General features: G+C 40.1%; 2 protein-coding genes across 3 annotated transcripts; both read right to left on the bottom strand.

Annotated features, from left to right (window-relative positions):
* Positions 1 to 1,130: 1,130 nt before the first annotated feature.
* Positions 1,131 to 8,845, bottom strand: LOC145490886 (zinc metalloproteinase nas-13-like). The gene is made up of 8 exons (XM_081470006.1): positions 8,770 to 8,845; positions 7,862 to 7,966; positions 7,304 to 7,498; positions 6,050 to 6,167; positions 4,863 to 5,047; positions 4,066 to 4,284; positions 2,302 to 2,469; positions 1,131 to 1,682 (listed from the first exon to the last, which is right to left on the bottom strand). Exons 1-8 carry the CDS (start codon positions 8,825 to 8,827, stop codon positions 1,321 to 1,323), a joined length of 1,410 nt encoding a protein of 469 aa, XP_081326132.1. The 5' UTR covers positions 8,828 to 8,845; the 3' UTR covers positions 1,131 to 1,320.
* Positions 8,841 to 22,254, bottom strand: LOC145490872 (meprin A subunit beta-like). 2 transcript variants are annotated; one of them, XM_081469993.1, is made up of 9 exons: positions 20,320 to 22,254; positions 19,369 to 19,428; positions 18,517 to 18,729; positions 16,307 to 16,424; positions 15,376 to 15,560; positions 14,517 to 14,735; positions 13,639 to 13,812; positions 12,536 to 12,709; positions 8,841 to 10,959 (listed from the first exon to the last, which is right to left on the bottom strand). In XM_081469993.1, exons 1-9 carry the CDS (start codon positions 20,399 to 20,401, stop codon positions 10,949 to 10,951), a joined length of 1,236 nt encoding a protein of 411 aa, XP_081326119.1. In that variant the 5' UTR covers positions 20,402 to 22,254; the 3' UTR covers positions 8,841 to 10,948. The 2 variants fall into 2 exon arrangements, with proteins under 2 accessions (XP_081326119.1, XP_081326118.1); XM_081469992.1 differs by lacking the exon at positions 8,841 to 10,959 and having other exon boundaries at positions 12,329 to 12,709.
* Positions 22,255 to 22,392: the final 138 nt, after the last annotated feature.

Genomic DNA, 22,392 nt, shown 5'->3' with positions numbered 1-22,392 from the left:
GTCGTAGACCGGATCTAATTCTATGGCCACTATGCATAATTTGAATAGCCTCGTTTGCATGTTTCCAGGCAAAGGTTTTTCACATGAAAAAGTATAAGGTATTATTATTCAAATATCAGGTCCATTTAGACTTTTTTGCAAAGTGTCTATGATCCTGTCGCTTCTTTATTGCTCGCTTCTCTCTTTCTAGACTGCGAGCGGTCTCTCTTTTCCTCGAAAGAACGCAAAACAAGTGAGCGTGTGAGCGGTGATGCCGCGAGCCGCTAGTAGCGCAGGCCCCGCTCCTATATCGCCGTTCGCAAGTCACGCTCGGATGCTTACTTGTTTTGCCTCACGTTCTTCCCCACGGACTTTCGAGGAAAATAGAGACTGCCTGCAGTCTAGAAAAAGAGAAGCGAGCAATAAAGAAGCGACAGGATCATAGACACATCGCAAAAAAGTCTAAATGTACATGATATTTGAATAACAATACTTTATATATCCCAAGCCTTCTTTTCATGTGAAAAACCTGCGTCTGAAAACATAAAAACAATGCTATTCAAATTATGCATAGTAGCCATAGTGGCTATATTTGATGCTCTTGGAGTTCACGTAAATTGTCGTAGTATGGAGGATACACGTGTGTTAATAGGAAAACTAACCATTTTTCTCGCGGTATTTAGGCAATTTCGTTGTTAACATCGCATTTGTACACTATAGGCTCCGACAAGAAACATAAAAACGCAAGATGACAAATTTAAAAGCAACACTTTCACCGGATAGAATAAGATCCGGTCTGCGACTGAAGACTGAAGTCTGAAGTTTGAAGTCTGAAGTCTGAAGTCTGAAGTCTGAAGTCTGAAGTCTGAAGTCTGAAGTCTGAAGTCTGAAGTCTGAAGTCTGAAGTCTGAAGTCTGAAGTCTGAAGTCTGAAGTCCCTCCTCGGCTTTCGTAGGACAATGGACCAGCAATGCGTGAGCGTAACTTTGCTGACGACGTTGAAATTAGCGCTAAGTGAAATCAGAGCGGTTGTCAATTGAGTGTCGTGAAACCAACACCAAAGTTATCAGTCTAGCCTATCACAAAGAGACAACCTAGTCAACCAATCAAAACTTGAAGGTGATAAAGACCAATAAATGTAGCTGACGCGAAGCGCGGGAAAACGTTGCGAGCCAGTCACGTTTGGTCTTGACTTTAATCCTGATTGGTTGAAAAAGTTGCGCAAGTTTTTACGCCAATCGCGTGGCGTAGTCATGCTTAAGCAAAGCAAATTCGAACTTCTTTCGAAACCCAAGTGAGAACTACTTAAAGAAGAATTAATTTGAAAAAAGTCCTGCGAATTTTAGTCATTCGCGTTGCTCTCATGAGGCATTAACCCTCTTTCACGAGTTAGTTCTTTAAATGGAGTTAATGTTCCCTCCATTGACTTCAACAATGGCCAATTTTGGGGGAAGACCGCACTCCTGTAACAAAACTCCAATGGGAGTGACAACTTACTTGTTCCTGTAACTTTATTGGAGCTCTTGCATTTGGGTCTGTTTCCTTTGCACATCTGCACATCAACAAGCGATCCTTCGCATATATTGCCGTCAAACTCAGGCGGAGGGTCGTCACACATCCGGGATCTCGTCTGGTAGCCTTTACCACAGGTTTTACTGCAGGCGCTCCAGGCTGCCCACCGACCCCAGTGGCCGTTTAAGGGGACTAGGAACAAATCATGAAGAATAATCAAAGATCTCATATAAGTGATCTAGGCTTTTCACAAACGCTTTCAAAAACAGTTCTGTTTTTGTGTTGCTTCATGCATTTGCTGGGTTCATATCCCTGTTATTTATCATACTCGAAGCAACAAGCGAGAGAATTAACTTCTTTCATACAATCAGTCAGAAGCAATCAGCCGCGCGTTCTCCTTGTCACAATATATCCTGTGTTTTCCTCGATTCTCCACCCCCCCCCCCCCCACTCCTTGTTTATTGCCTCTAACAGTCCGCCGCGTTTGCCACCGGTTACAATAGAGAGGTTAAGCATGACGTTAACGGCAGACGGCAAACGGCAAAGATAACTTCTGATTATGAGTTCTTTTCTCCTAATCCGTAAATAAAGCATACAAAAATGGAGTAACGTCTCTTACTATTCATTGCAAATACAAATTTCCCTCTACTGTAAATACAGCTGAAGAGAGACGGCAAAAGTTTCATTTTTGCCGTTTGCCGTAAACGTCATGCTTAACCTCTCTAACATATTCCTCGTTTTCCGTGAACTATATCAGGCATTGTAGACGAACACTCTAACAACAGCTTTTTTTTTTTCGTTCGTTACTCACCATTACACTCCTCACTATCACAGTGTTTTTTGTCTGTCTGTATCCCGTCAGGGTCCACCCCGGGACAGTTTTCCCTGTTTGTTGATGCACAGAACCTTTCGCGAATCATGGTGCACCCCTTGTCACAGGGACCCCAGTCTGTCCAGCTGCTCCATCCACCGCTAGGAGCTGTTTGAAAGACATCAAATCACATAGGCTACTCTCTCATTTCAGGTCTACTCGATTGTTGCTAAGCAACCAAAAAACGACACGAAGGTTGTTTTTAGCTTCTTGCCATGGCAACGATACTACTTTCGTCGATCCTCCTCTATATTGTGACTTTGATAATTCGCAGCATACAAAATAGGGAGTTCAGGAAAACCTCTACAGCAACGGCAACGGCAACGGCAACGTCGCTAAACAAAAAGGCTAATGAGCAGAACAATAACTGTGCACGTGCGTTATAATTCTTGGTACATTTCTTTGCCGTCCTCTGCAAAACAACAACGTGAAATGACCAAATTCTGCGTTGTCTGAAAAACATGAACCACAACGGCTAATTTTTAAATTTTTATTTTAGATTTATCGCTGTGTCCCACATTCAGTTTTGTGATAGTTTTGGCAGAGAGAAAAGATCTAAATGACTTTAGAGTATCACGAGAGTCGTAGGTAAAATACAGCCATTTTATCGACGTTGTCTTGGACGTCGCCGTCGTGCTAACTTAAACTCCCTAATATTTTAAAAAAGGAAACTTTAATTAAAAAACGTACATGAGCGATTCAATTTTGCGCCTGGGGAAACGACTGATTTACAACCGATTGCAGTGCAGTGTGTAGTTCCGTGTTTCAAAACGTCCATGATTCGCCAATCATCCACCATTATCGGTCAGTCTGCGTGGACTTGTTGCAACGAGATTGTAGAAATGAATAATAGGCGATTTGCACGATGGCGTCATTTGACTACAACTACCAGAATCCTTCAGTTTTTCTGTTCCTTATGCTAATTAGGACAATTGTTATTTAAACCCCACTGGGAATTCAAAATTTAAATAATAAAGAAAAAACGAAAGGAATTCTGGTAGTTGAAGTCAAATGACGACGACGTGCAAATCTGCCATTGATAGGCAAGAACATTTGCCAGAGTCACGTGATTATGGTCAAATGGATGAATTACAGGGCGCATCATGTATTGTTTAGCAACACGATTCGCCCTAATCAGGTGACTCTGGCCAGTATCGTGCGTTATCCACAGAAAGGTCCTTCACCTCGTCCCAGTACAGAACTAAAAAATCAAAAGTCCTGGAACCCAGCGTCCAGCGACAGTGGAACCCAGTAAATGTGGTAGCTAAGGGACCATCAAGATCTAACCTTATAGAACCGGGGCTGCACTTAAGGTGGCTGGCAACATTTTCCAGCACTTTCCAGCGGTTATAATTTGACGGATCAATAATGCGACCCTTTATCAAATGATGCTGTAATATAGGTATCACGTAAATGCCCAATCATTGGTGACCAAGTTGAGAGCATCTTCAAGGCATAATGAGTTACCATAGCAACAATGCAATTTGTCAAAAACACCATTGATTTTGGCTTTAAGTGCTTATAATTCAAAAACGGGTCAGTGCAATCCATTTTTAAATATCAAATCGCGATAAGCACGTTAAGATGAAACTTTGTGCAAAGTTTAAAAAAATCCTGCAGGTGGAATTTGAAAACTTAAGGTGACTCTAAACCCTACCTGCAGAATTTTTGAAACTTAGCAAAAGTTTTCTATGGCACACTTACTTTTGCAGTCATAGACGGCGTTTAATTGCAAAATGTCCGTCTTACTCAGACGCAACTTTTGGCCGAATAGCAAGGTGGGATTTTTCAGTGCGACCATTGTCATTTTTCTGTTCTTGGAGAACAAGTAATTGCCATAATGCATGATGCTCTCAAAGTCGTACATTCCGCCAGCATAGTCCACCTCTTCTGTCGGATAATTGTTGAAGTTTCTTTGTTGACCTGACAAGAAAATGCAAAACAATTTTCACAATAACTGCATAAATTCTCGTGCGCTCATTGGCTAATTTTCATTGTCGGTAAACAAACGGACACAATTTATAATTTCTGCCTTTTTGCTATTGTTATTATACACTGCTACTTTGACAATGTTATGACAAAATTCATGATTAATATTAGGACAGACGCATGAAAAGCTGACGTCAATTTGTTAAATAGAGCGTTGACAGAGACGTCGGGTGACTTCAGGTCACGCCAAATGTTTTCAAACGATAAACTTTCTTTCAAACAATGAACTTTGTATCATTTGGGAACTGAGTTCTTTCCATTTGCAAAAATTTCCTGCTGTTTTCAAAAACCATAATAACTGCCATGGAAACGCTCCGTAAGGTAAATGGTGATTTCACAAGATGCACGTTGATACGTTGAGTAATAACCTCACAGTTAGTAAGCTTTTCCAAAAATTAAAAAAAAAAAACAATAACGACACTAGAACTGAACACTTAATAAACAACAAGTGGCCAAGAGACTTCACCACTCATCTCTAGCTAGCGTTGTATTGGTATTAATATATTTGCTACCATTTTTAATGTTCTCCCATAATACTGCTATATAGTCGTCCCGATCTGTGCGGGACTGCTCGTGCCAGAACCCGAGGGCGTGCATAAGCTCGTGCGTAATGATTCCTTTAGTGTTGCATCCTACACCTATGGAGAGCTCCTGGGCTCCAGGCACACTGTACTCTCGGCCAATATTGGACCAACACCTTAAACCAAACAAAACAGTCAACATGCAATTTTTTTCTGAAGATTAAATTTTTGGTGGAATACACACGCTATTTACAATACTAACTAATTTTACTTGCAATACTAATATTAATGATGACTAATATTACTTACAACACGGGCTTATACGGGTTTATTATGAACTCACAACGTGGCCAGCTCCCAGTTGGCTTGATAGCTCAGTTTGTAGAGCACTGCACCGGTATCGCAGGGGTCATGGGTTCGAATCCCGTTCAGGCTTGAATATTTTTTCAGGCTTTAATTTCACAACTGCTTAAGTTGTGTATATAACTGTGATGTTCAATCATGTCGTCATATCTTTCTCCGCAGTTCAAATATATGATTTTTCATATATTCACTTGTGATACAAACATTACTTAGAATACTAACGTTACTTACAATGACGACATTACTTACGTTACTAACTGTACTTTAATACTAACACAATTTACAACACTAGCATTTCTTATCAATGAACAATACCACACATTACTTACTTACTTACTTGCTTATAATATCCTACTTACTTAATACTTATAATATCGTAACGTTCTGGCAATTATACTGGCATCACTTTGCGATACTAGCACAGCTAAAATAAGTACTTACTTATGGTACTATTTAACACAAAAAATATGAAATATACTTTTTACCTTCATCGCATTTTTGTTTGGTTTGGAATTATAGAGCGATTACTCCACTTTGGAATGATTAGCGGTAAACAGAACGCAAACACCGAACGAACGGATGGATAACAATTGGCGAGTGGAGTTTGAATGGCCTATCGACCCAAACAAGCAAGAAATGCAACCGTTCTCTTGTCGCCACTGAGATTTCTACGCTGTGATTTCTATTGGCACGTCAGATAGTAGGAAAACTCTGATAAAAGCACATTTTTAAATTTTTTTTTATATCAAACGCGACAGACCATGATGTCTCCTCCCATTCCTTCCCACAGAGAAGAAGAATTTGATTCTCCTTACCCGGCTTTTTTGACCAGTTTAATCCAGTGTTTGTCGCCATCTTCCTTGTCTTTGAATCGCACGCAGGATGCATTTTGAATCTCCCTCATTGCTGCAAGAACATTTTCTCGAGCTTCAGCTGTAAAAAAAACGTCATAGAAGTGGTTAAAAATCCTGATTTTGAAGTTAATTTGCGACAGAGCGGTGCAGTACTCGAGATCGCTGTAGAACAGAGTTAGATATCATTAACATAATCAATTAAGACGACGAAAAACAAAATCAAATTGACTTTATCAGATCTAGAACCGAAGGTTTGGAGGCAGAGTTGTCGAAATGACATGATGAAGAAGCTATAGTTCTTCTGTTAACACTAGGCCAAGTTGCTCCCACAGATGTTTGCCAATCCATCAGTAAACTTAATTTAGGTTGTCAATTATCAGTTGTATTCAGTTTGACATTAACGTTTTGGCACCTATGTCAGAATTACTTTTTTCTTCTAAGATTTAAAGTTCCATCGAATCCTTGACAAACATAACTGTTTGACCGTTATTGTCATAGAACTGTTATAGTCTTCTAGAGACCGATGTACTTTCCAATAACTTGAGCGATAAAATTTCCCCGGGGTATCCCATATAAAGAGGACGGGGGTGTTCGTCGGAAATTTTGAAAAGAACCCCTAAGAGATACCAAGATCCCGTTTTGTGGGTGTGGCTTAAAATGGTTTTCACTCCTAAGAGGTACCAATTTTAAAACAACACACAATCTCCTGTCTTATTATATGGAGAAGAGTGTTTTACTGGGAACGAAACCACTCGCAGATTCCATACGCCACTTCATCCGGGACCCGAGTGGCGTATTTTCCGTATGTCACCTTTGTGAGTGTCGTATCGTTCAATGACGTCACGATTCCCGCCTATTGCTCTTGTTGAATTGGTTTCTCCGTATAATAAAAAGAACATTACACGTTGGCTCGAAGATATGAATTTTATGTTCTCGTGGCAAGAACAATATCTCACGAGTGAGCTTCGCTCACTCGTGAGATATTGTTCTTGCCACGAGAACATAAAATTCATATCTTCGAGCCAACGTGTAATATCCTCTATATATTTATTTTGGCTCAATACCGTAAAGGGTACCGCAAAAGCTCCCGCTGTGGAACTTTTGAGGCTAAACACCCTAAGAGGCACCAAAATTCCGTTTTTAACCCCTAAAAGGTACGACCAGCACTCTCGTCCTTCTTATATGGGAGTTCCCCCCGGGTAAAAGTTTCCTCACCGACTGTGAGAACCACAGGAATGATCCTGGATGGCCAAATCTTTCTGCGCGTGCGTATAGCTTTTCGTTTCTCAATATTCCCCACTTCAACATCAGCGCCTGGTGCGTTTCCGGTTAAGCTCGTATCTACTCGGTTGTGGTCAAGACGAGTTAGCTTGATGTCCGTTTCGAACAGTCTACTTCCGTTAGCAGTATCTGGAAAAGAGGAACGAAAGATTTTACTTTTACTTTACGTAACAGTCAGGGATAAAAATCAAATACCGTTTTCGGTAAACCTTCGTTGAAGTACTCGTGACGTTTCCGAAGAACACCCGAGGACTCCAAAGTACTCCGAAAGTTGTGACGCCATCGTGGCATGATCAGCTGCTAAGCAACTGTGACACGAAAACTACGGGCTCAGTTCGATCTCCGAGACCGGAATTTACCGTCCACTGGTTATTTTTATCGCGACTGACTGATTCGGATTAAAAAAAGACCATTATTTTCAGGGTTTCACATTGTAAGGTGCTTTCAAGGGCAGGAGAAAAGTCATTTAGATTAGCTTGCACCTAACCTTACCTTCATTGACCTCCTCAATTTCATCAACGACTGATTTGTCCTGTAAGTCCGTTGGTACTGTCTTATCAGTTCCATCAAACACTGGAGGATGGTGATGAGGTTTATCTGTTATTTGTAGATATTTGATCCCGTTATCATCAACAAAAAGGACCTAGTCAACCTTAAGCTGGTCTTTTCGGTCTTTTCTTTATATCTAAGAAAAAAGGATCTTCTCTCTCTCTTCTGAATCGAGTAAAGGTTTCCAAATCCTTTAACTAATTAAAAACTTCGTCGGGCAACGAGACGAAATGGAACAGCATCCTTATTGTCCTTTTTTATTATTCTCAATATCCGACAAAAATATCCCCTCTTACTTGCGAAACTTTGAGAGAAAATGGAACTGCAATCAGCGTGCATTAACTTGAGTCAATCCACATGCGACTTGGCAGGTAAGGACGGAAAAACATGTACCCGCTGGTTTGCGCGGGGAAATTGTAGCTGGCGAAACGCTTTGCTTTTGCATGTCATTGGCAGAAACATCGGCAGAGAATAAGAATTAATCTAATCTTCGCTGTGATTGGACAGATAATGAACCTCTTACAATGCCAAACAACATTACTTTCGGTGGTAGAGCGGTTTTCTTTTGAGTGTTAAATTTGATTTGGCTTTTCATTGCTATGCTAAGCGATTGACACTTTGACATTCAATCAGAAGCAAAACCAAGACCAATCGTGACTCGTACGCACACATCTTCCCGCGCTTTCCGGCAGCAACATGTATGTACTTCCAGTTTTTACTAGTTCATTGGTCTATATGCCTCCCTGGTTTTGGTTTTGCGACACTCAGTTGAAAACCGATCTAAATGGAAAACCAATCTTACATGAAACAAACTCGTTACCAAGAACGGCGCAAAAAGATAGACAACTCACCATTTAAAGGATGCGAAAGGCAAAGCGCAACCCAGAGAAGAAATGTCAGCAACAACATCTGTTAATTGATTGGCAGTTGAATTTTACTAGCCTTCACGAGCCTTGACAGGGAAAGTATTTACTGTCTGGAGCAGAGCTTTCGTTTGAAAACATTTTGTCTTTAAGGTCTTTTGTCCTGGTCCTACCCTCAGCTGTAAGGTAGTTCTTAGGCCGGCGATATTTCTACGATGAATTTTAGTTTAATGTCTTATTTCCTAAAAGATACAAAATAACACTTAATACAAATATTGCCACATTACACATTTAATTACGAATGATGGAGGTAAGCAATTAACGGACGGTAAAAATGCCAAAATATTACAGTGCAGAACTAATTAACTTTTAGCAGAAAAAAAATATTCATGAAGCAAAACATAAATGCATGTAAAACGAAATAATCGAACTTGGCGGGTATTTCATTGGAATGTATGGGCGTACCGTAAATTATAAGATGGCCATAGATGAGTATTCACTGTGTAGTTGAGTGGTGAGTCGTAACATAAAAGCAAGGAATAATATCAGGAAAGACGTTCTGATTTCACAAAGCTGCTCTCGGTCCGTATGTCATGACCTCGAGGTCAACACATACAACCGTATGGCCTTCATGCCCAGTTAATAACCCATACTAAATCAAATTTGGAGTTCGTTCTCGGTGTTTGGGCACGGGTGATTTATTTTCTCTATCCTGTTCCTTTTTGTAAGTATACAGCACATTATATGAAAAAAATATTTTTTGGTCATAATGAAAAAATAAATAAACAAATCAAGGTAAATATCTTTAAAAAAAATCACGGTTACAATTCACGTTGATGTAAGCAGGGTGGTATATTTCACACTTAAGGCAAAATTTTTGAAGTACTGAATCAAGCGGCAGGTAAATATTAGATTACAATGATAAACACTCACCTTTGAAATCTGCGAACCAATTTCGTTTCTTAATTGGCTTTTTAAGTTGCTTCTTGAGGTAATTTACTCTATAAATGAAATTATTTAGAAAATGACACTTCACGGGCCATTATTCCAAGTGTGCGTTTTTTTCTGGTGGTCGCGGGTGGTCTTCTCATTCGATCGTGTTGCCACGATTTGCAAGCCGATTTGGTTACTGTTAGCGTTCGGGAAACGTTCGGGCGCGTTCTGTTACTAAAGAGAAAGTGATCGGGAAATCTTCGGGAAACTTTCGGGAGTGTGTTCTTTCATTATCATAAAGTGATCCGGAAATTTTCGGAAGTGCTTGTTCGGCTATGATCACGAAAGTGATCGAGTAGTGATCGTGGAAAGGTCGGAACTGCTTGTTTGTCAATGACTATGAAAGTGATCGAGAAATGTTCGCAAGTGTTTGTTCGTCGCGGGTTTGAATAGGACATGATCGGGTAGTGATCGGTTAAGGAGACGTTTGAGTGCTCTTTCGTCTGTGATCGGGTGATTTTCGGGAAACGCTCGGAAGCATTCGTTGGTCTATCATCGTTCGCTTTTTCTCTCTTTTCGAAAATTATTAAACAATAATCAGTAACGATTTTCGAAACCATTCGATAAAAGTTTGGAACATCTTCGGAAATTCCGAAAATGATCAATGATAAATGGAAAGATTTTTCCCTTTCCGCAGTTCAGATGACGCCATTCTTAAAACAAAGAAAGTAGTATTTAGTGACAACCATTCCATTCTTCTAGTAAATGAGTTTATTTATTTTCTCAAAAATTTGTTGCTCTGCTTCTTCGATCAACTTTATAGCACCTATTGAAGCAGAAGTGGCGGCTCTGAAAGGGCCCGGTTTTACAAGCACTAATTTGCAAAAGTAAACAGAACTTTTTTTGAAGTCGCGCAAAAGTGCAAAGATTTTACAGTTTTTGCTAAAACTACAAGAAGTTTTGCGCAATATTAGCCTTCTTTTAATGGCCCAGTTACTGGCTTTTGCAAGCGTTTCTTACTAGCAAATAATTTTTTCCCCTACAATTGTCTGCGATCAAGATATGCTTCAGTTTTTGCTTTGTTGTTGTTGTTTTTTTTTTTGTGATATATTAGTACGATATTGTTTCTCTGTAGCATTTTTCCTCTTTTATTATCATTTTTGTCACGAGAGGCACTTTTTGACTTTGAGCCTGCTTGTAACTTGTCTGCTTGGTAACCATAGCGACCATATCATCACCATCCGCCTAAGGAAAAGAATCACCATCAGTTTCAATTTAGCGATGTGGTTTCTGTTATGAGGCCCCATCCACAATACGCCAGAGGAGTTTGAAAACGCAGCTTTATTTCTGCCTACCGTCCACACTAATCCGTCACGAAAATGGAGCTTTTCGTAAATGCTCTCTTTTGAAATAGTTGTTATTGATTTTCAAATTGAGAAAACAAATTGCAAATTACAATAAGTGACAACAAAAATGCTGGAAAATGTTCTTTAAACCGGATGAATTTGAAATCGCCGGCTTTGCGTTTTAGTGTGGACGGGAATCATTTTGAAAACGGATCTTTTCGAAAGCGATGACATCACTATAATCACGTGATTTCCTTGACCCTGTTTTCCTCAAACACAAATGCAAAATGATCGGTGATTGCTGCTTTTTAAAATTCCTCCGGCGTAGTGTGGAGAGAAAACATTTGATGTGTTTTCAGAGTGATACCTCCGTTTTCAAATTCCTCCGGCGTAGTGTGCACGGGGCCTTTGTCGTGCACACTTTTGAAATGCATGACAATTTATCTCTACAACAAAATCCCTTCAACAGTAATAACTTTATTCACTCTTAACAAGGAGCTTCTCATTTCCGGAATAACCGGTTCTACTGCACTTTGACTTTGTTTTAAAAACCGACCTACCAGACGAAAGAGATTGGGCTTATAGGATGAGATAAGATGAAGCAAAAATCTCGTTTGTAGCGTGGAAATTTTCGATGCTTCGTTCTAATCATTAAAAGAATTTCTGGCAAGTTTGATTTAATTTGGGTTTTCTCTTTGTGTAAAAAACACAAAGCGTCCATCTTTCTTCCAAAGCATTTTACGTTCTGGGTTTTGAAAAAAATTACCTTAAAACCTCATGCAAAGCCTGTCGAAATGAATAATGATGATAGAGCGGTTTTCAATTGAGTGTCGTAGAACCAAAACCAAACCAATTGCTTACCAATTAGACTACTCAGCCAATCTCAAACCGTGATAAAACCAAAACCAAAACCAAAGAAATCGCCTGATTACTTTCGACATTCAATTGAAGACCACTCTAAAGAGGATTAAATATAAATACCTCTTACTAACCGAGATCGAGGACCGTTCTGTAAGTTAAGGAGCGAGTTTTTTCCCTACTGATTCATGGCCCAAGCGCGAAGCGCGCTGGCTATAAATCGAAGGGGAAAAAAACGAAGATCCGTAACTTACAGTAAGGGCCGAAAAACTGTGTGCCTGACGGGTTCGGGAACGATTTCTATTCACGCGAAACGGCTTCAAATTTCTGACGCACCTCGAAAGCACATCGAGTCAATTTGAAATCGTTATTAAATCACTCTTAAGTCGTTAGCAGGTTCTACTTCACAATTTCAGAAGTAAAGAGAGTTTTAAACTTTCACTTGCTATAAAAGTTAAGAACACTTGACGACAAATAACGAAACATATTGGCAACAAAAACATCTTCAAATTTTAGCGGGCCGTACAGTAGAATACGGCGCGCTAAATTGACCAATCACACCGCGCGTACTAACTGAGAGATATAATAAAGATTAAGATGTGAACGGCTTGACTTACAGGTCTCCTTCAATTGACAAGGGTTCAATTGGACGAGTGTTCCCGAGCAAAACTTTCCTCCATAAAGGGGTGTCGGATCATCGCACTGCCGAGACCTGGTCTTGTAACCTTGGCCGCATGTCCGAGAGCATTTCGACCACGGTCCCCACCTCCCCCAGTGGCCTTTAACTGGAACTGTGTTAATAGCAAACAAAGAAACAAAATCACGGTAGGAGTTTTTAAGAGGGGCACCACGATGCTGCAACGATGTCCCTGTCCATTGGTAGGCTTCTTGTCCGACTAACAGTTATTTAGCTATTTGCACGTATTGCGAGCCTATGACTCTACCGATAACATCTTCAGGAGATTGCCTAGCGGTTGAGCCAAAGTGGCCATTCTTTAGTTTTTTAATTAAATATAAGTGAAGAAAATTATTCGATTGCTTCTTCGTTTCCATGCAAGTTCCATGCGCACATTCTAACTAGAGTCGGTAGAAAATTAATTGAATAACGGGAAAAGCTTCTGCAGCAGAACTGAATATACCTTACTGGTGAAAATGTTAACACAACAAAATCAAAGAAAACAGCTACAGCATCTATTGTTAGATCCGGTGAGCATGTCACAACCAGTACGAGCGTTACTTGGCCCAGGCTATTGGTATCACCCAAGTGCACGATCTCCAGTTGCTTTTCAAACTCAAACCAGAACCGTTGTTAAGGCGTTTGGATATCTCATTTTAATTAGCATAGATTTTTATGATCTTATTTTTACATCTTTTCTTTCGTTTAAATTTCGGATTGAGACAGTGTTTGACTACATTTCCACACTTCCAAGCTGGTAAAAAAACCCTCCGCTGCGCGTCGAATTTGCGCGTCGTATTTTCAACTCTCTTATTGGTGTTTGGAAATTGTAGTCAAACACTCTCTCTCGTGTTTGATATATTACTACAAATACTACTACGAGCTGCACTGAAAGGGTTATGTGGCCTACGAGTACCTGTATAAGATTTCTAACCTAGTCTCCACTGGCCTTTATTCTTAGAATTTTGACAGGGTGGCAAAAATAATTCATCGGTTGGCATTAATTTTCCTTTGTACCAGTTTCATTAATTATCTCAAACTCACCATAGCATTCTTGGGATCGACACTTTCTCTTTTGTACTTCAACCCTGTCAATTTCCGTCGCTCCTGGACACTTTTTCAAGTCTTTGGCCGAGCAGAATCTTTCTCTTTCTCTTGTACAGTTTCTGTCACACGGACTCCAGTTACCCCAACTACTCCAGCCACGACTTTTGTCAGCTTGCAGAAGGAAAAAATAACAGTATTTGAAAAATTCACAATGTTGAACACTCAAAAGCGTGAAGTTTCGCAAGCAAGTGGGTCAATACTGGTTTGAGAGCCTAAGCTACGACTGGTTAGCGATACGCTCCCTGCCGCTAACCAGTGGCAATGAAGGCTCCACAGTTTGAACTCAGTTCAAGACTGATACTCAATCAACTGAGCGGAGCTGATCTAACCCTGATCAGCTCTGTCACGTTGCGCTTAGAGGATACAGATTAACGTGACACGTAAGGAATTACTCTTCAGAAAAGAAAAACTGACCAACCAGCGCAGCTATGTCACGCTTAAGGGTCCAACATAGGTTTGGCGGGATACGGGATGAGTGAAAATGGAGGCGGGCTGACAGACATTCTCATGGCGGGGTGCTGAAGCATATTTCGGAGGAAGCGTAATTTGCTTATTTTGAGAGGCGGGATGCGGAATAGCTTTAAAATTGACGCCGGGATTCGGGATGAAAAACAGAAAATCACACGTTACGGACATTACGCGGAAAACTGCGACTCTTACCAGTCTGTACCGAGAAAAATATTCCGGGTGGAGCTGAATGGCGGGATTGAGCCAAAAACGGTAGCGGGAGGCGGGATTGAAAAAGCCTAGTGCAAGGGGGCCAAAGACAACATTACCACATTGCAGGTCACAAAATAGATTGACATTGTACTCACATTTGCAGTCGTAAATGCTGTTAAGTTGTAGAATATCAGTGTCACTCAGTTTTTCGATTTGTCCAAACTGAAGCAGAGGATTTTTAATAGACAGCATGGTTGGCTTGTTATTCTTGGAGAATGCGTAATTTCCGTAATGCATGATACTTGAGAAGTCGTACGCGCCTCCTTGGGAGTCCATCTGCTTGGGTTTGTAGCGGTTGAAATTATGTTCTTGCCCTGCATGGATCGGTTTATTCTTTTGATTAGTCTCACACTCAAAAGATAAATTCTCCTCAATGATCAAAAAACATTTCGCTTGAAGGTTTTTCTGAGAATTTGTTGGTGTAGCAAAGCAATATCCCCTGCAGAGTCCTTTCCAAACGACGAAAAGCAAAATATTAACACCATTTACAGGGTTCTTTATAGTTAGCCAAACGAAACAATAGAAAACAACACAAACAATGTCCCTAGCCATAAGAACAAAAGAGATGCCGGTTCCGGTTTTTGATTTCGCCCAGAGCGTCGCACGTTCGGACACCGCTGACCGAGAACGCGCGGGCTCTGGAGACGAGATTGACGTAGAAGCCGTTTGAATCTTGCAATTCTTATGTTTACAAATGATAGCTGCACCCAAAGAGTTCTAATTTCATCCACTAATTTAATGGCCAGCAATGATGATCTAGATCAACGTCACTTGTGACCTGTAAAATGAGTACTTCCATTGGCCAACAAACTCCTGCATTTCAACATGTCACGCAATCATTTCTCCAATAGAACATTGTCACGCCGCATTGGGGACAATGGATAAGTTACCGGCCAATAATGTCCAAAGCAGGTATACCAACTGATTATTTTTAACCAGTGAAACATAACGTACCCTTTTTGATGTTTTCCCATAATACTTCCAGGTAGTCGTCCCTGTCTGACCTGGATTGTTCATGCCAGAAACCGAGCGCATGCATCAGTTCGTGCATGATGATTCCTTTGCTGTTACAGCCTTTACCTATGGATAGCTCCTGCATACCACACTTTTGATACTGACGACCAACTGGTGAATAACACCTAAAAAAAACAAAGGTGTATTGTACTTTGTTGAAATATTTCTGCCTTCTATGTACAGAATTCCACCTAGTCCCTGCCGAAAAAGAGAATCAGATAGCAAACGAAAATTAGATATGAAAAAGTTCAGATACGTCTCAGATACAAACAAAGTGCGGCACTGAAATAATTTGTTCTTTAACAAAGCAAAAAACTGCCCACTGAATAGTAATTAAAAATCATGACATGGTTTTACAAAAAACATTTTTTTTTAACCCAAACTGTAGTAAAAACGCAAAATGTAATAAGTTCTGACGCAAAATGCACAATAAAATGTAGCGCAAAAAGGAAACAACGCGAAATGCGAAAACATTTTATTTCACCATTTTCAAATATTCCCATTTGTACTGGTTCGAAAAGTGATGGCTAATTCGCTGCGAAGCTAATACGTTAACATTTGTTTTAACGTTAAGTTTTTAGTTTTGCTCTTGAAAGACATCAAAATGTAATACGTAAGATATTGTACCCACACAATACTTTTCCTATATACTTTATAAGTACCAAAAATAGCTTGAGATGGATTCGCTTTTCGGTGGACATAATTTTGCGGTGGGGCACCTGGGATTTCTTTTCTCTCCATATGGAACACCCACCTTCCCCCACCCACTGGCTACTTCACTTGCGGCCAGTTCCTTGTCGGACTTTCCAGCCGTGGCCACTTCCTTCCAGTTGCACCCTGCTCACAGGTTAGTATACATCAGCATTCTTACCCAATTTTCTTTACAAAACGTATCCAGTTTCTATCACCACTCTTTTTCATTCTGAATCGAATGCACGACTTCTTCTGTATCTCATCTACAGCCGCTATAATATTGTTCCATGCATATTCTGTTGTGATAAGGATACACGGACATAAGTAAAGGTAAAGCCTGCATACGAGCCAAGTGGCCCATCAGGCCGGAGCTTATCCCGGTTTCTGTAGCATGAAGCAACCAGGAGTATTTCTACCCCCCCCCCCCCCCCTGGATGGGATGCTAGTCCATTGCAGAGTTACCCCCAACTTTAAATTCGCCGATATCCATTTATAATCCTGGTTGGAGAGAGGCACTGTGGGAGTTACGTGTTTTGCCCAAGAACACAACGCAATGCTTCTTCCAGGGCTCGAACCCGGACCGCTCGATCCGGAGTCGAGCGCACTAATCATGAGGCCACCCCACCTCCCAAATAAAGACACGAGTGAAAGAATTTCTTAATCATTTATCTAACTTTTCCATACAGTGTTGATACAAATAAGAAGACCGATACAAATGATGAGAATAAAGAAAATCGTCAATTTGGAGATTTTTCAAAATCCGTTCCAGTGTACATCATGAAACAAGTGAAAATTTTTAACTGGATTTAAATTTATTTATTTTGTTTGAACCTCTTGTCATCTGATAGCATAAGGAATCAGTAATAAAAGGACAAACAGTTTTAAAAAATGCTTTAATTTTGAGCTGATCGCATATCTATTGTCTTGGAAATTTTATGTCATATTCTAATACAAACTATCAGAGAATTAAGAGGTGCGTACTAACCCTGAAATTTTAGGTTGACAATATTCTTGTGAATATTCTTAAATTATAGCGTATGACATTTCTGTTTTCAAATGTATTTAGTGTCTGGATGGTGTTGAAGTAATTTTGGAGCCGGTCTGCAGGCATTAATTAGCTCTTATTAACCGAGGAGGAGGTCTGTATGGGAGAATCTTGACCCAGGTCGTGAGTAAAGACCGAACGCAGTGAGGTCTGTACTCACAACCGAGGTCAAGATTCTCCCATACAGACCTCCTCCTCGGTTAATAAGATGCTTGTTATATGGCAAACAAGAACAATTTAATTCGTTCAATGTAACTGGTTTGCTTGCGAACGGGATGAGCAGAACTTAATTCTGCCAAAGTTTGCTCGTCCTCTTTACTTTTTCTCTCATCAGGCTTTTTGTCACTTTCATAAATAAACATTGTTAGAAGTAAGCAGTCAATAGTTTTGCGTTTTAGTTTGCAACTTTTTCTCCGCAAAATATAACCGGTCTAGATGCCGGTCTAGATGGGAAAATCTAGACCGCTTTCGATATCGATTTCAGCAAATCAAATTCGTGAATTCGGTAGTTCCCAGTCCTTGTGAGACACAGCCATATAATTAAGCCTGATATGCATGACGCACATAACTTCTTGCAGAAATGCTACTAGTCTAGTGCTGTTTTTCATGCTTTCCTTCTAGTTTTGCCGTTTAGAAAAAGTAAGAATTTTATACGGTTTAGTTAAAAACATGCAATTGCATTCTATTTACAAATTTTCGAGACACAAAATTACATGAATTTCACAATCTCAGCCTCGGGATTATTCTTAAAACATTCTTCTTCGATATTCTTATAAAATATATTATCAAATCTCTCAGTTAGTACGGGCGCTGTGATTGGTCAATTTAGCGGGCCGTATTCTACTGTACGGCCCGCTAAAATTTATAAAGTTGGTTTTGTTGCCAGAGTGTTTCGTGATTCATCTCCAAGTGTTCTTACCTTTTATAGCAAGTAAAAGTTTAAAACCGTTTTTTTTACTCTAAACTGTGTATTAAAGCGTGCAAACGACTTTTCGATTTCAAATTGACTCGTTTTGCTTTCGAGGTGCGTCAGAAATTTGAAGCCGTTCCGCGTGAATAGAAATCGTCCCCGAACCCGTCAGACACACAGTAGAGATATAATAAATATCTTACTAACCTCATCTTCTCGGTCCGTACTGTAAGTTACGGATCCTCGTTTTTTTCCCCTTCGATTTATGGCCCGCGTGCTTCGCGCTTGGGCCATAAATCGCACGATGGGGAAAAAACTCGGTCCGTAACTTACAGTACGGACCGAGAACTCGTTTAGTAAGAGGTATTTCTTATAAAAAGAGTGTATCTAATGTAGATATTTCAGAAGTAAACCACATTTCGCGACATCTTACTTGCCGTTGCCTCCAGTTCTACCGGCACTTCTTTAGTTACCCAGAGATATCGGCGGGAGCTTATAGCTTTGCGCTTGGAAACGACACTGTCCACATCAACATTGGCTGTATCTTTAGAGTTATAATTTTTAGTGTCCACTCCTTCGCTGTCGCTTTTGGTCAGCTGAATGTCAGCTTCAAAAATATTCTTGACTTTCTGATCCACGTGGTCCTCTGAAGAGAAATGAGAGAAAGCGTCAAACAATATGCCTCTTACTGATGACTGTCGTGTCCCTAGTTGACAATTGATGATCACGTGTTCCTGTCAATCACACTGACGTGTGCCAGTCAATCAAACTAACAAATACTAGCAGTTGTGATTGCAAGGTGACCAGAAATGTCAAGGATGATCAAGATTGATTGATTGATTGATTGATAGATAGATGGTTGGTTGGTGGGTGGGCGGGTAGGTGGGTCGGTAGACTGGTCTTTTGACTGATTGAGTGATTGATTGATTGATTAAATTTATTGATTGATTGACTGATTGATTGAATGATTGATTGATTGATTGATTGATTGATTAAATTGATTAAATTGATTGATTGATTGATTGACTGATTGATTGATTGGTTGGTTGGTGGGTGGGCGGGTAGGTGGGTCGGTAGACTGGTCTTTTGACTGATTGATTGATTGATTGATTGAATGAATGAATGAATGAATGAGTGAATGAGAGAATGAATGAATGAATGAATGAATGAATGAATGAATGAATGAATGAATGAATGAATGATTAAATGATTGATTGCGATCCTTTGTAAATAGCGTCAGTACTTTAGTAACCGGACTTTGAATGTGAAGAAAAGAAAGACTTGCCTTCGTTGGCTTGTTCGATACGATCTATAACAGTGTTGTCTTTAAGGCCACTTGGATTATCTGCAATGAAAAGACGGCAATGAGTAACGCGCAATAAATTTAGCGCACACTTAACCAAGGGGCAATGTCTCGTTAACAACGACTTTACTTATGGCAAATGTATTTCAAGCAATCTGAGAGGAAAAAGTAGTTTTTCGATAGCAAATCCGCATCTGAGAGAAATGTGTTGGTTTAGAATTGAAACCTATCAGGGGTGGAAAACATTTCAAGCCACGCCCACAAAACAGCATCTTGGTACCTCTTAGGGGTTCTTTTCAAAACTTCCGACGAGCACCCCCCGTCCTTTTCCCCTCCCCCGGGCCGTCGATACGACCAGACTATGACATTAGGACAACTACGGGCTCGGCAAATTCTCGGAAATCAACAGTAACACTTTTCCAAAGACGCCATGATGTTTACAAGACAAGACATTAACGATTCTGGACGCAGCAAACCCAGCTTAAACAATAAACCAGCAGAAAGATATCAATCCACGTGTTCAACGGCTTGTGAAGGTAAAAGTGACAAAATTCTGGTCACCGAAGGCCATATTTTTCAGGCACGAGTAGCTGGGTTTTCCTACAACTGGTCTAAAAATAAAATTAAGACCAACACGGCTGTTTCACCTTTATGTAACATCCGACCGCTGGACGTGGCAACCAAAGGACTCGCCGCCCTCGTCTAGTCGATGCTTCCACACTCGGAAAGCTCTTTTGGGCGCAACGAAAACTACCAAAAGCATAACACACTTTTCTACCAAGTCTAGTTAACACTCTAAAGTTCAAAATGAACCGGTACCAAATTGCTTTCTGGCCACAAGCAGATGAGGAAAATACGGCAGACAAAGCAATCATCACGCTATGTCAACATAAAAAAACAAGATTATTTGTGCAATAAAATGAAAATATTTACCATTATCATTAGCAGCTTGCCGCCACGGAGTTGAACAGGTAAAATCAAAGAACACCGCAAGGAACAGAACAAATGAAAACATGTTTCATGACAAGTCAATCGTATTTGCGTAGCGGGCGGCCTAAAGGAAAAAAATAGTATCCTGTTTATTCCTGTTACAGTTAGATTGAAACGAATCAACCAAACAAGCAATTAATTACAGTAATAAAGCATTAGAGAGCAAACTTCAATAGCCACAGAGCGCACCAACATGGCTTCTTCAACAATTTTGTTCTCTGTTTAAATGGCGTCGACTTCAGAAATTAAGATGCAATTACTTGAAAACGTCAAAAACGGGTTAACTCAACAAAACAATCAATTAAGACTAACCTACTTTTAGAGCTTGAGTTGCCAAGTATTTATATGTGACAACCTCTTCACTGTGACTTGCCCTGATCTTGTTTCACTAGTTGTGTTGAACGGTCTTAAATTAATAAATATATGGTACCTTTGGGGTCCACCTGAACTCAAGCGGAAAACAAGGGTGGTTTCGTGGCGTGACATAAAACGTAACTATCGTTACAGCAGGTGTGTCGCACCTCGTCCTATTCAGTTTCTTCAGGTTGTAATCAGGCAGTTTGACTGTTACACGTGGAATGAATGAATGAATGAATGAATGAATGAACTTTATTTAGGTGTCTGAGTAATTGTGGACACTCCATTTAACTACAGATCACACTAGCATGGCTTCCTCGACATTTTTGACGAAATTGTAACTTTGTTCGGGCAAATAAAGTTTCGGTACACTCTTTTATGAGCACTATTCTAAACGCCGTGTACAATTCCCCATCTTTGCCTGCAAAAGCTTCGTCCTTGTCCATAAAAAGAACAGAAAAAGTTGATTGATCATACAAATGTTTCGGAAGCGTTCGGGGGTGTTTCCAACGGGGTACTGAAAGGAACACTTCGGTAGAAGTCCAAAAATTCCGAAGAGATTCTTTCTGATGATTATTCAGTTGCATTCAATTTGTCATTTTCGACGCACTTTTTTGATCACATGTGTAACTGAATTGGACAAATGAATAAATAATTAAAATGCTACATTGGCTCCGACGCTTGTTGGAAGAAGGCAAAAGAAATTCATCCCTTAACCTCAATGTGATTTCTTTTGCTTTATTCCCTCAAGCCTGGAATGTTAATATATCGTGATTGGCCTATTCCCAAAAAAAAATCCAGCGTTTTGGAGTAAAGTGGTAAGCACCAAAGATTGTTTATAAACTCAATAAAGAGTGACTTGGGAACCGAAAAAAAGTAGAATTTTGACTTTTGAATATCTCATTTACATTAGATGTTAGCATTGTTTGAGCTCTGGCAGACAAAGTTTCGAATAGGAGCTCCATGACTCAGACGAGATTTCCTTATAGTATATTTGTCGACTGAGACTCGACAAAGAAAGTTCTCAGTCTCAGGGTCGAAGAGCGCTGAAAACTACGCCGATAAATTTTTACTGACTTGGAATGTGCTTCACTTACTGGGCAGGGGCGTTTAAGATTAATTTTCCTTTGAATAATAGGGATTAGGCAGGTCGCAAACTACGTTGAGATAAAGATCCCAAAGATCCTGCAAATTCGACACAGAAACCCTGCTTGTAAAGGATGAAAAACAAAGTATTGGTGTCGGGCAATTATCCCAGTGTAAAACATCGCTGGGGAAGATTAATAGTACCAGCCGCTGTTCAGAAAAGGAGCCCGCGCTCCTGACTTAGACCGGACTCGGGGGAGCGATGAAAATAGAGCCAAGAGAAGTTGGCGACATTAGAAAACTATGTAAATTATTTTCTCTTTGGCATGAAATTACATTGAGGGGTTTGGCAAACCAATCTCTCACAGTTAACAACTGATTTGATGAAGAAAGTCACCAGAATCAAAGACAAAGAATTTCATAAATGTGGCCACGTGAATTAAAGTAAATCACTTAGTGACGTCATGGATGAAATGGCGCAGTCCAAGGTGGCGACTTTCTCAAATTACGCACAAGAAATGAGCTTGGCTATATTTGAGCAACTTTAAATTCATATAGTATTAAACAGCTATA

The sequence above is a fragment of the Orbicella franksi genome, chromosome 6, assembly GCF_964199315.1.
Source record: "Orbicella franksi chromosome 6, jaOrbFran1.1, whole genome shotgun sequence".
Taxonomy (NCBI): Eukaryota; Metazoa; Cnidaria; class Anthozoa; order Scleractinia; family Merulinidae; genus Orbicella; species Orbicella franksi.
Note: the sequence above shows the minus strand (reverse complement) of the source record. Positions and strands in the feature narration are given on the sequence as shown.